The sequence below is a fragment of the Carassius auratus genome, unplaced genomic scaffold (assembly GCF_003368295.1).
Source record: "Carassius auratus strain Wakin unplaced genomic scaffold, ASM336829v1 scaf_tig00215230, whole genome shotgun sequence".
Lineage (NCBI taxonomy): Eukaryota > Metazoa > Chordata > Actinopteri > Cypriniformes > Cyprinidae > Carassius > Carassius auratus.
The window spans coordinates 157,981-170,708 of record NW_020527997.1 but is presented as its reverse complement, the minus strand read 5'-3'; the positions used below and the strand labels follow the sequence as shown (position 1 = coordinate 170,708).

The 12,728-nt window shown below is 36.7% G+C and overlaps 1 protein-coding gene across 5 annotated transcripts; it reads left to right on the top strand.

The window, feature by feature from the left end:
• The first annotated feature begins 940 nt into the window (after window positions 1-940).
• Window positions 941-7,646, top strand: LOC113094036 (armadillo-like helical domain-containing protein 4). Of its 5 annotated transcripts, none has more exons than XM_026259664.1 (7): window positions 941-1,018; window positions 3,574-3,914; window positions 5,448-5,699; window positions 6,367-6,624; window positions 6,821-6,852; window positions 7,147-7,278; window positions 7,366-7,646. In XM_026259664.1, exons 1-7 carry the CDS (start codon window positions 1,005-1,007, stop codon window positions 7,435-7,437), a joined length of 1,101 nt encoding a protein of 366 aa, XP_026115449.1. In that variant the 5' UTR covers window positions 941-1,004; the 3' UTR covers window positions 7,438-7,646. The 5 variants fall into 5 exon arrangements, with proteins under 5 accessions (XP_026115449.1, XP_026115448.1, XP_026115447.1 ...); XM_026259663.1 differs by having other exon boundaries at window positions 966-1,018; window positions 3,596-3,914; window positions 6,370-6,624; XM_026259662.1 differs by having other exon boundaries at window positions 966-1,018; window positions 3,596-3,914.
• Window positions 7,647-12,728: the final 5,082 nt, after the last annotated feature.

Sequence of the window (12,728 nt, the reverse complement as noted above, 5' to 3'; positions counted from 1 at the left end):
CACAGTCTGTGAGAAAGCGCGGGGTTTGTGTGAAGCTGAACTCAGATCAGCGCCTGACTGAGACTCATCTAGACATCCTAATTTAATTCATATCATCTCATTTTCCTTATTTCTTTATTTCTTATTTTCATCTTTTGTTGATAAAGAGTTTTATCATTATAAGTGCGTGTGTACTTCAAAATATAATATTAATAATAACAATTAATAATAATTTGAAAACAAAGTTTGGTTTTGAGTCAAATATTTTTTAAAGAATTTTATCATTAAACAAGTACTTCGTAGTCTTTAAATGATAATAACAATTATTAATAATACAATTATTATTATTATTATAAATAACAATTAATAATAATAATAATTTGAAACCAAAATATTTTTTTCATTCAAATAAATTTTCAAGAGTATTACATTACATGAATTTTTAATGAACAATAAAATCAATCCAAAACAACAAAAGAGCAATGATATATATGTGCTATAACCTATGGCTATAACAAGTCTCAGTTAGCTTAAACACAGTACAAATAGCAAAGGCTTTTTAAATAATATAATAAATAAAACAAAACAAATAGAATGGAAAAAAAATTAGAGCAAGCTAGTGTTAGAGGTCTTTTTAAATAAAAAGAAAACAAATTTAATGTATTATCATAAAAATATATAAACATTAAAAATAACAATAGTCAATAATGATAATGAAAAACAACAATAATAATGATAATAACTTGAGACCAAAATTAGGTTTTATATATATATATACCTAAAAAATAGCAGTAGTTGTCAATATTAATAATAATAATAATAGTAATTTGAAGCCAAAGTTTGGTTATGAGTGTAAAACAATTTGTAAATGTATTTGTAAATTAATTCAGAAAGTTTAATAATAATAAAAATATAAATACAAAACATAATTAATAAGTAATCATAACAATAGTTCGTGCATTGTGCGCAGACTCGTGGCGCGCGGCTGGACCTGATGACGCAGACAGAGCTCAGAGCTGCTGCTGATGTTCACGCGCAGGTGAGGAGAGCCTCGTTACTGTCCTTCTGTGTGTTTACCTCGTTATGAAGAGGAGCAGTCAGTTTCTGCATGCGGTCACGCGCAGGACTCGAGGGAATCTGCCCCACAGACACACACACACACATTCTGACAGTGACAGTCCAGAAATAACGCGTGCAGTGGCTGAGAAAACCACGCGCGCGTCTGCAAGAATGTTGGTATGAAAGGATGCAAACAGAGCAGTAATGCATGAACATTTCTGCATGAGAGAGTCGCGCGCATTGTCTCTGAGACGAGCTCTGTGCTATTTTTAGACACTGTGTGTGTGTGTGTGTGTGTGTGTGTCAAGTTACTGCTGCAGAACTGAAAGAGCAAGAAAATGCAGACTTTTACAGAATGATGGATAAACTAGCAGCACATAACTTTCAAATATAGGCAAATCTAAGATATATTATTTAGGGATGCACCGAAATTTCGGCCACCGAAAATTATCGGCCGAAAATGGCCTTTTCGGTTTTTGGCCGATAGACTTTTATCACCGAAACAACACGGCCGAAATGTTGTGATGACGCAAACAGAAACCGCTACCTGCACGTGCACCAGCATAGCGCAGACCACGAGCTCCATGCGACATTCACTTAACACCAGTGAGAACATTCTCTCTCTTCGTATTCCTTTATTCGCAGCACTAAAGCGTCTCCTAACAAAGAGATTAAGACGGACCACAAAGTAAAAACAAAGAAAAGTACAGTCTTATAAAGTCTGTGAGCACACGTCTCACTGAGTTTTTTTCGGATCCTCTGCACTTCATCGCGAATGTGCTTGATCCGCGTTATAAAGAACTTTACTTGGATGCGGAAATAAGGCAGCGCGCACGAGAAATGATCCAGGCCGCGCTGGATGCGGAGAACCCGCGTGGAAACGGAGAAGCGCCAAGCGCAGAAGACAGATCAGAGTGCAGAAAAGACTCGTCTCTGCACCAGATGAGTGGCATGCACCATCGTTGTCTGATATGTTCAGTGGAATTCTGCAAGAAAGTGCCTCAAATAATAATAATACGTTGGCTATTTTGTTCTTAGGCTACTATACACACACACACACACACACACACACACACAAACATATATACATACATAATATCAGATTGTAGCCATATTTATGCTAGATTTTCTGCTAGATTTCTGCTTTAATTTGATAAAAATGTTTATTTATGCCCTGGCCCTATTTAAATACACTCTCTCAAATATTTCTCAAATGTCAGGCAGATGACAAGCTCAACTGCTCAACAGCTAGATGGTTATCTGTCTGAAGTCCCCATCCCCAGAAGTGATAACAGTCTTGCCAACTGGAGAAGTAATGCACTTTCTAGGCCTACATAGAAAAATTTCAAATGCACTTCACCTAAATGCACTTTGTTTTTATGAGAGAACTGTTCATTTTAAAATCTTTCTGCAGGCCAGTAGGCCTGTACATTATTATTAAATATACACGAGTGGGATACATTTTTAGTTTGAATTTTATTTTATACTGTGCATTGTTGCAATGTGCTTAATAAATATTTGCATCATTTGTAATTATGTATTTCTATGTTTTTTTTAAAAAAATAAGTTATGTAATTGTAATTATTTTTGAAACTTTAATATTAATTTGTGCAATTGCAATGTCTTAATTTTAGTCAAGTTAGTACACGGTCATAGCAATAAATGCAACGGTACTAATAATTGGCATCATTTCTTTCGGTGTTTCGGTTTCGGTTTTCGGCCTTGGTTTTCTCTTTTTCGGTTTTCGGTTTCGGCCAAGAATTTTCATTTCGGTGCATCCCTAATATTATTATTGTGCTCAAGGATTTGACTGAGGCTACTCTTTACTGTTTTTAATGTTGTTGTTGTTGTTGTTGTTGTTGTTCACCAGGAAAAACATCCCTTTTGACCCAAACCCCATTGGTTACTGTAGTTAAATCATAGTAACCACAAATCAGCCTAACCATGATTCTGATACACTAAACATATTTTATAGTATTTGTAGTAAAACTGTGGTTATATAAAAACGGTAACACTTTACAATAAGGTTCATTAGTTTACATGAACTAAACATTAACAACACTTCCACTGCATTTATTAATCTTAGTTCATTTGAACATTTACCAATGCATTATTAAATTAAAATTAGTTAATGTGCTGTGAACTAACATTAACAAAGATTCATAAATACTGTGTTGTTTATTGTTTGAACTAACATTAAATAACAAATATTACCGTAATAAAACCACAGTTCGTTTTCTAAAGTTATGTATATTTGGGGTACTCTTTCTTTAATTCTTTTGCTTTTATAACTGTATACTACTGCTTTTAATGGATTGATATTTCCTAAAAAAGAAGTCATTAAAAAACGATTGGCGATCCGATTGGAGTGAATCATTTTGTGAAGCAATGACTGACTCGAGTTTCAAATCCAAACTTACACCCTTGGTGTTAAAGCTGAACGTCTAAAAGCAATGCATGCCCCTCATATCCATAAAATAAAAATATAAGCAACTTCTTGAGTTCATAGCACAGCGCTTGGGATTTTCTCTACAGGAAGTGTGCATTGGTGTTTCAGATCTGGTTCCAGCTGGACGGATCCACAATGTTCACCGCTGCAGCTCTGCACAGTCTCCTGATGGTGGCGCTGTGTCTCCTAAGCTGGGCCGTCCCTCACGGGAGACACCCAGGAGACCTTCACAGAGAAGAGAAAGAGTCCTCCTCATCTCTGATGGACAGATCCCGGGCTTCAGACTCCTCCAGTCTCATCAGTTCCTCACAAACCTCTGCAGCGGACAGCACTGAAGCTGGAGACGCTCATGTCCCAGACTCAGACTTCAGCTCCAGACCGCTGGACGCTCCGGACACCTGGACAGAAGCGGATCGTCTGCAGACAGGTGAGGGAACCAGACAAACTACAGACGTGCAGCGGCTCACATAAAATAAACTGTTGCTACTTAATATGAAATAAACAGAACTGAAGTAAAAAATAATAATTATGAAATGGGTTGGATTTTATTGTGTCGTTGTTACAGTGTAATTATATGCAGTTTTAATTAACTACATGTGCTTAGTATATAATGTTAGGGTTACTCTGCATAATTAATGAAACTAAATGTTAAAAAAAGACTAAAACAGATGCAAAGCTATTTTAGTATCATTGAGATGATTTTATATTTAGAATTTTGAATATTTTTTTTGTAATTGTTGACTAGTTGAAATCATTGAAAATTTTATTTCAAGTAGCAAAAATGTTCTTAGTTAACTATAATAACCCTGGTTCAGAATATGAACAGTATTAATCGATCCTGAGCGCAGTTTGAGATCTCATCTGAGGTTTTCTGACAATATCAGAGTCGTTATCAGATCCGTTGTGTTCAGTGTCCGTGTGCTAGAGTCTCTCAATCACACTGAATGAATCTGATGTGAGTCTTGAGAGCGTCCCGCTCCACTTCGAGTCCTCAGCGGACGCCGGCGACAGCCTAATTACTTTCTATTCTGAGATCTGCTGGAAGAAAGTGGGACTGGCTGCTAAAAGAGGAGACACACATTATTCATGCTCACGCGTCCTGATGGGGTTGATCGTCTTGGCTCACGCTGTCTGACATGAAGTCAACATGTGTCAAATATCAGTGGAGTCATTGTTTCAGACGCAGTGTTTCTAAAACATTCATGGATCAGTAATGCATCATGGATGATAAGACGAAATGCAGACGACTTCAAAGTGAGAATGCAATGGTGCATCAAATGAAGCTTAACTAGATCATTTATTTCTCTTCGCAAAATGAGCAGCAAACCTTTTTGACTGAACTGTATATTATAGTTCTTACAAATCAGTTCATTTTCCTATAAAAATAAAATAAAAACTAAAACTTAATATAGACAAAAAGGACTAAAATTAACTAAAAATATACAAATTTTTCTCATTCGATTTAGTTACACTGATGTAATAAAATAACTAAAACTGAAATAAAATTAATACAAACTATACAGACATAAATATACAAAAAACTGATAAATACAATTTAAATATGAGAAAATCACACAGAAAAATTACTAAAACTTTACATGTTACTGGGAATAAATTAAATTAAATTAAAAACACATTTTATTTCAGTTACTGTTTATTCAGAATCAGCATTTCATATTTTGATTTAGTTTAACTTGATGCACTAAAATAACTAAAACTGAAATAAAAACTTCTACAGACATATTTTTGTAAAAATGACAAAAACACAAAAAACTGCTCAAACTTAGAAAAAATAAAGATAAAGTTAAATTTAATTCTAAATAAAAACAAAAACTATATTTTTATTTTTACACTTTGAGCAAATCTGAGCCCAGTCTGAGGTTTTGTGTGTTTTCTGAGAACATGAGAAGTGATCCAGATATTTTGACTGCTTGTGTCTGTCCTCTACTTCCTGCTCCAGAGGAAGTGAGCGTCTCGTCTCCGGCCACCATGTCCTCCGAAGACCTTCCTTTGATCTTTGAGCCGTTTGAAGACGTCACGGCACCCAGAGCATCATCTGGACCGTCTGTTGCCATGACGCCAGCTGCTGTAACCATGGAGCGGATGGTGTCCATGGATACGGTTCACACTTCCTCTGACATCCGTCTCTTAGGAACGAAAGAGCCAATCACAGAACCCCATCCGGAAGCAGAGCATCATGGGACGACACAACGTGAGAATATATAACAGAGCAGTAGTGATGACATACTTCTGGAGCTTCACTGATTCCCTCAAATAAAGCCCAATATGATTTTTCTATTGGATTATTGCAGAAAGAAAGCTCTGTGACCCGTAAGAGTTTGAGTCAAATGCTGAGTCAGTCTTCACAAATTAAAGAAACAGTTCTTCTGAAAATTACTATCTGCTGTAAATGTGTTCACCCTCAGTTTATCTCAGTTTGTTTCCTCATCAGGTTTGGAGAAATGTAGCGTTGCATCACTTGTTCACTGTAAGTGAATGGGTGCCGTCAGAATGAGAGCCCAAACAGCTGATAAAAACATCACACTTTTTCACTGGAGGAAGTGTTATTCTGGATTGTAGACTCTATGTGTTTGAGTTAAAATCATCTTAATGCTGGATGTGTTTCAGGTTTTGTCTTCTCCAGATGTTCACTGATGGACTGGAGTGCTGTGGATTATTGAGATGTTTTTATCAGACTCTCATTCTGACGGCACCCATTCACTGACACTTGTTAGTAACCATCTTTTCAAGACTTTGGGGTTTTGGCTTAAAGAAATACGTCATCGCTCTATACACACAACATCTGCTGTCTAACTTCTGATGTAGATTGTTGATATATTAAGTTCTAAAGCTGACATAAGCTGTTCTGATTGGCCCAGCAGGTGATGATGTCACGCAGCGCTCTGTTACCCATAAGCCTCTGACGGCTGATCCCGAATCGAACGGTTTGTCGTGTGTTCAGATCAGATCAGCTGAACGTCTCTGTGTTACAGAGGAGCCTGATGAAGATGAGGAGGAAGAGGAGGTGGACTCTGATGAGGAGGAGAGCGAAGAGGACCTGACAGAGAGCACCATGGCCCCGCCGTACAGCCTGATCCCTCCTCCTCCCGTCTGGGTGCAGCGGAACCAGGGCCTGGGTGAGAGTCGAGCGCCGGATCACATCCGTCTCCTCGCTTCTTCATCATTATAAAGAGACTCTCTCCCTCTCTTTCTCTCTCTCTCTCTCTCTCTCTCTCTCTCACACACACTCTCTCTCTCTCTCTCTCTCACACACTCTCTCTCTCTCTCTCTCTCACACACACACTCTCTCTCTCTCTCTCTGTGTGTTTGCAGTGCGGAGCTGGGTGGAGCTCATCAGAGAGAAGGTACTGATGACTCTTTAAAAATGATAAATATAATTCTAATATAAACCATCTGTTTTCTGTGTGAATCTGTCTTAAAGTGTAATGTATTTCTGTGATGCTACGCTGTATTTTCAGCATCATTCCTCCAGTCTTCAGTGTCACATGATCTTCAGAAATCAGAATAATATGATGATTTACTGCTCAAGAAACATTTCTGATTATTATCAGTGTTGAAAATATTTGACAAGTGTCTGATCAAGTAAGCGCAGCGTCTGTGAGCAGAAGAGTCTGTAAAGCGCTCGCTGGTGTCTGTAGGCTGGGTATGTGTCGGGGATGTTGGCTCCGGTGGGGATCGGGATCGCTGGAGCTCTTCTTCTGGTCGGAGCTCTCTACAGCATCAGAGCGATCCATCGACGGAGGAACAGCTTCAAACACCAGAGGAGGAAGGTACCATCATCACAGTCTTCAGTAGATTCATCTTCCATCCTTTACCTCTCAATCTGGTGATTTCCCTTCAATGTTGATGGTTTTCAGCCTCCCAGAGAAGTGCGCAGCGGACCAGACAACGCCATGCTGCTGGCCGACAGCTCAGAAGACGAGTTCTGACCAGAGACAGCTGAGATAGACACTCAGATCATCTAGAACATGAATCCTCTTTCAGAATCACAATAAGAACCATTTACACTGATGAGAAACATCATTGAGATGCTATTATTATAAGCTTTAATAATATTTTGAGTCACATTTTATGATGTTTTCATTTATATATATGTGTGTGTGTGTGTGTGTGTCCATAAAGTTGATAAAAAAAAGATTCAGATTTAACTTATTTTTGTTATGTTTTTCAAGTACGTTGAATATTAAATTGTTAAATAAATTATTAAATTAAATGAGAAATAAAATTTAAATGAAAAATGTAATCTTGCAAACTAACTAAAAATATATATATTATTTTTTATTTTATTTCAAGCAACAAAAATGTTTTTATTATTATTATTTTTTAAATAAAGGGTCTTGGGTGAATGTTCATTTTCAGTAACTCAAAACAGTTAATTATTCCACTTGTATAACCGCATTTATATATGTGTTTATTTCTTGCTATTTTTCAGGTTTTAGTCCATAAAATATAAAGAATAACATTCTTCTGTTATTAAGATGCCGTCATCAGTTCAGAAACATTAATATCACCTGAAACGTCTGTCAGCCAATCAGAATCCAGGATCAAACAGTGATATAATAACAGCACACAATGCTTTACGACTCTGGTTTGATTGGAAGCCGCCTCACATTCACACACATCATGACAGAAATACTGTACTTACAGTAGACTGTAAATATGATCGTTATGATGTTGTTGTCATGACAATCTGATCTCCTCACGTGACGTGTTTGTGTTTCATCTGATTCACTGCAGGGTGTTTTTATCAAAGTTGTGAAATATCTTTACAGTAAGAGTGTTCAGTGTCCTACAAATGTGAACACTGTAAATACACTCAAATAAAAGATCTAATCATGTATTTTTTGCAGTGCTTTCTTTTTCTGTTACAAATGTATTTATTTTGCTGGTGTTCCTCATCAAAACTGGCCTTCAAATAATTTCTTATAAATGTCTGGTTATGCTGTATATAATGAACAAATTGAGATTTGCATCTTATTGTCAGCTTGTTTTCTTTCAGTTAAGACCAGTTTTGTGTTTCTTTCTGGAACTGATTAATTGCACGCCTCGTTGTATTGAGCTCACGCTTCTTCATATAACATGCAGCAGAACTTCATTCATCACTAATAAGGGTACTAAAGCAATCTTACCAACAAGCAAAGGTTTAAGAACAATCAAATATGTCCTAATCTTTAAGAAAATGTTTGTCAGTTATTTGTCCAGCATACACACATACATGCACTTCTAACCAATGCACTGAAATACACCTGTACAACATGATCAGTTCATTTTTAATTGCATTGTTTAATGAAATATTGGTTTAACTTTCTATTTAATGAAAAACATTTATGGTGTTGTTGCAATGGCACACTAAAGACGATGGTCTCAATTCACTATTAAAAATACATTTACCTGGACGATTCTACCTGAATGTAGAGCATAGGCTCAAGTAAGAACACTTTCATCGCTACATAGTTCAGTCCCTCTCAACAACTTCCTAAAGCTGTTTATACTGTGAAATTAATATCTTACGTCACGTACACACATCTGCACTTTGTTTATGATGAGAGCGTTCAGGCAGCGAGCGCGCGCACTGAACAAAACACAGGCTTTTCAGCGATGACTCATCAGAATGCCTCTGATTGGACAATGCATTCATGAGCTCAACAGAATCCCGTGTGATTGGTTACCAGTGTTGTGCTAGTTACTAAGAAATAGTACCAGTTACTAGTTACTTAATTCAAAAAGTAACCCAATTACTTTGTTGATTACTTACACCAAAAAGTAATGCATTACTGTTTAAAGTAACTTTTTAGTTACTGTTTTAAAGAACTTTCTTTAATGTTCCCATTAATGCACTTTTATGCGTTATGGTCTATACAAACACAAAGTAAAACAGAAAGTAATTTTTAAACACTATTTTGATTAAGTCAGACCAGCACAAACTGAATATTGTATATCACAAGGATTTCTGAAATAAATAACAAAACACCTGAATAATATATTCAGAATCAAAAACTAAAGTGGCTTATACTTGAATAAACGGAGACACGCCCACAGTGCGCCTTCGTGTTTACAGTGGTTGGCATCCACCAATCCCACAATGCTTCACTGCTGCAAACAGGTTAGGCTGCACTTCAGTCAAAATTTATTAATTTAAAAAAAGTAACAGACAATGCACCATATGGTAACCATGAGTTATTTAATTTAAAAAGTAATGCGTTACAGTATTAGTTATTGTCAAAAGTAACTGCGTTACAGTAACGCGTTACTAATAGTGCGTTACTGCCCAACACTAGACAACACTCTTAGAAAAAAGGGTTCATTGGGGTTCTATATAGAACCATAGGGTTCTTTACTCAATTCCAAAAAACCTTTTATGCTAAAAAGGTTATACAATGACAAGAAAGAACCCTTTTGGCACAAGATTTTTTCAATATTTTTGAAAATAGTCAAAGAACCATAATAGCCAAAGGTTCTTTAGGCTATTATTCATTAATATATTACATTATTCTGCAAAATTGTTTGTAATAACTTAATATCACATTTTAATCATGCTGATTTTTGGAGAAAAACTGAAATGTTACGCCTCCTGTGATATTGATGCATATACATACAATGATATATATACATTTTCTAACCCCCATATCTTGAATTTTGTGATCATTCTCATGCATTCATAAATGCATTTGAATACACCGAATAATGCAGTGAAAGAACGCACTCAAAATGCACACGTTCACTAGTATGACTTCATCATATAACTTTACATTAGCCTAGATGCGTGCACTTTTTAGGCACCATTTGTTTAGTTTTTGAATATATTTGATACTGTTAAAAGGCACATCATTAAAACAAAAAATATGAGTTCACATATCACACCTAAACACGCGTGAAAAACGTAATAAAAACTAGCTACTAAATTAGTTAAAAATGCGTATCCATATACAGCTATGATTCGTGAACCCCAAACTGACTCAAATGATTCGCGAAACCGCTGCGAACTCCTGAACTGACTCAAATGATTCGCGAAACCACTGCGAACTCCTGAACTGACTCAAATGATTCGCGAAACCGCTACGAACTCCCAAACTGACTCAATGATTCGCGAATCCGCTTTGAACTCCCGAACTGACTCAAATGATTCGCGATCCCCAAACTGACTCAAATGATTCGCGAAACCGCTGCGAACTCCTGAACTGATTCAAATGATTTGCGATCCCCAAACTGACTCAAATGATTCGCGATCCCGCTTCGAACTCATGAACTGATTCAAATGATTCGCGATCCCGCTTCGAACTCCCGAACTGATTCAAATGATTTGCGATCCCCAAACTGACTCAAATGATTCGCGATCCCGCTTCGAACTCATGAACTGATTCAAATGATTCGCGATCCCGCTTCGAACTCCCGAACTGATTCAAATGATTTGCGATCCCCAAACTGACTCAAGTGATTCGCGAACCCGTTTTGAACTCCCGAATTGACTCAAATGATTCGCGAATCCGCTTTGAACTCCCGACCTGACTCAAATGATTCGCGATCCCCAAACTGACTCAAATGATTCGCGATCCCGCTTCGTACTCATGAACTGATTCAAATGATTCGCGATCCCGCTTCGAACTCCCGAACTGATTCAAATGATTTGCGATCCCCAAACTGACTCAAATGATTCGCGATCCCGCTTCGAACTCATGAACTGATTCAAATGATTCGGGATCCCGCTACGAACTCCCGAACTGATTCAAATGATTCGCGATCCCCGAACTGACTCAAATGATTCACGCTCCGAACTCCGAAACTGACTCTGAAACTCCGGGGCATGTTCAAGTTCAAAACGGTGCGCGTTTTGCTACGGTTTCCGTGTACAACGTAATGTTTCCTGGAACAGGGTTTGAGATGTGTTTTCGCTTGTTTGGTGGGTGTGTCAGAACTGCAGTCCAATCAGCAGCAACATGTAAATAAAGCATGCGGTATTAAAGTGATCTCACATAATGGCTTCAAAGAAAATAATGTACAAATGTGTTCGTTGCAGCTCGGTATATGCAACAACTGAGGATATTAGAAGACATGTTTGTAGTAAGTTTTATTGTAAAAATATAGGATATCAACATAATTATGTAGTTGTTTATATTTTTAGCTTCATTGCAAGTGTATGACATTTGGTATAGAAATAAACAATGGTAATTAAGTGATTTTCCTAAAAATGAGAAAGAAAATACAGGGTGTTAAAACCGTATGAACTACAAATAAAGTCAGTATGTGAGGCTAAATGTGTTTTAGTCTGAATTAGGTAAGAAACACAAAGAATGCAAAGAATTGCCTTCTCAGCTGCCATAGTAGCAACTCTTGCGTCATCAGAACAGTGTGTTCAACGCATCACCGTTTCTGTTTCACCTGCGTTGCAAAACGATTCAGTTTGAAGCGCTCTAATCGGATCGCAACTAAAAGAAACTAAAAACTAAAAAGTGCACCTAAAAGTGCAGCAACTATAATAAAATATAATATATAGATATAAAATGATATTATATGGTATGTAAAAATTGATAGTCTGAATGCACTGTAAGTCGCTTTGGATAAAAGCGTCTGCTAAATGCATAAATTTAATTTTTTAAATTTAACTATAATTTCCATAGTCAGACATTACTTACAATGAGTTTCAAGTGTTAGTAGAGATACCATTGTACATAAATTGTCTCTGGAAATCATTTTGATTACACAATTAAATGTCTGCTTTGTCAGAATCAGAATCAAACTACACTCTTGACATTAACTCACTGTACACTAGGTTTCTGAGGGTTTTATGAAGGCATTTAAGCCCTTTTAAGACAAAGAAGAAAAAAACCCTAAAAATACAAAACCAAACCTTACAGAATGAACTGAATGAAATGTCAATATGGTTTCTATGGTTTAAAAAAAAAAAGATAATGGATTGAATATGTGTGCTTTCAAACATTAATATGAATAACTTTTACTGTACCTTGATCACCCTGCATAAAAAGTGATTTCAGTCTTGTTCTCCAGCACAAATATCCAAACTTCCTCAAATCCAGACTGATTAACTGGAGATGAACACGTGAAGAGAAACTGATCAAAACTAGAACAAACAGCTCAAGAAGCATCACGCTGACTCAAAGCAGAAACTAGTCTTGATTGTTTTAAGCAAAAACTGAATTGTGATCAGCTTACCGGAAAACAAGACTTTTGCGTCTCCAGTAAAATGAGTCTTGATTTACGGATG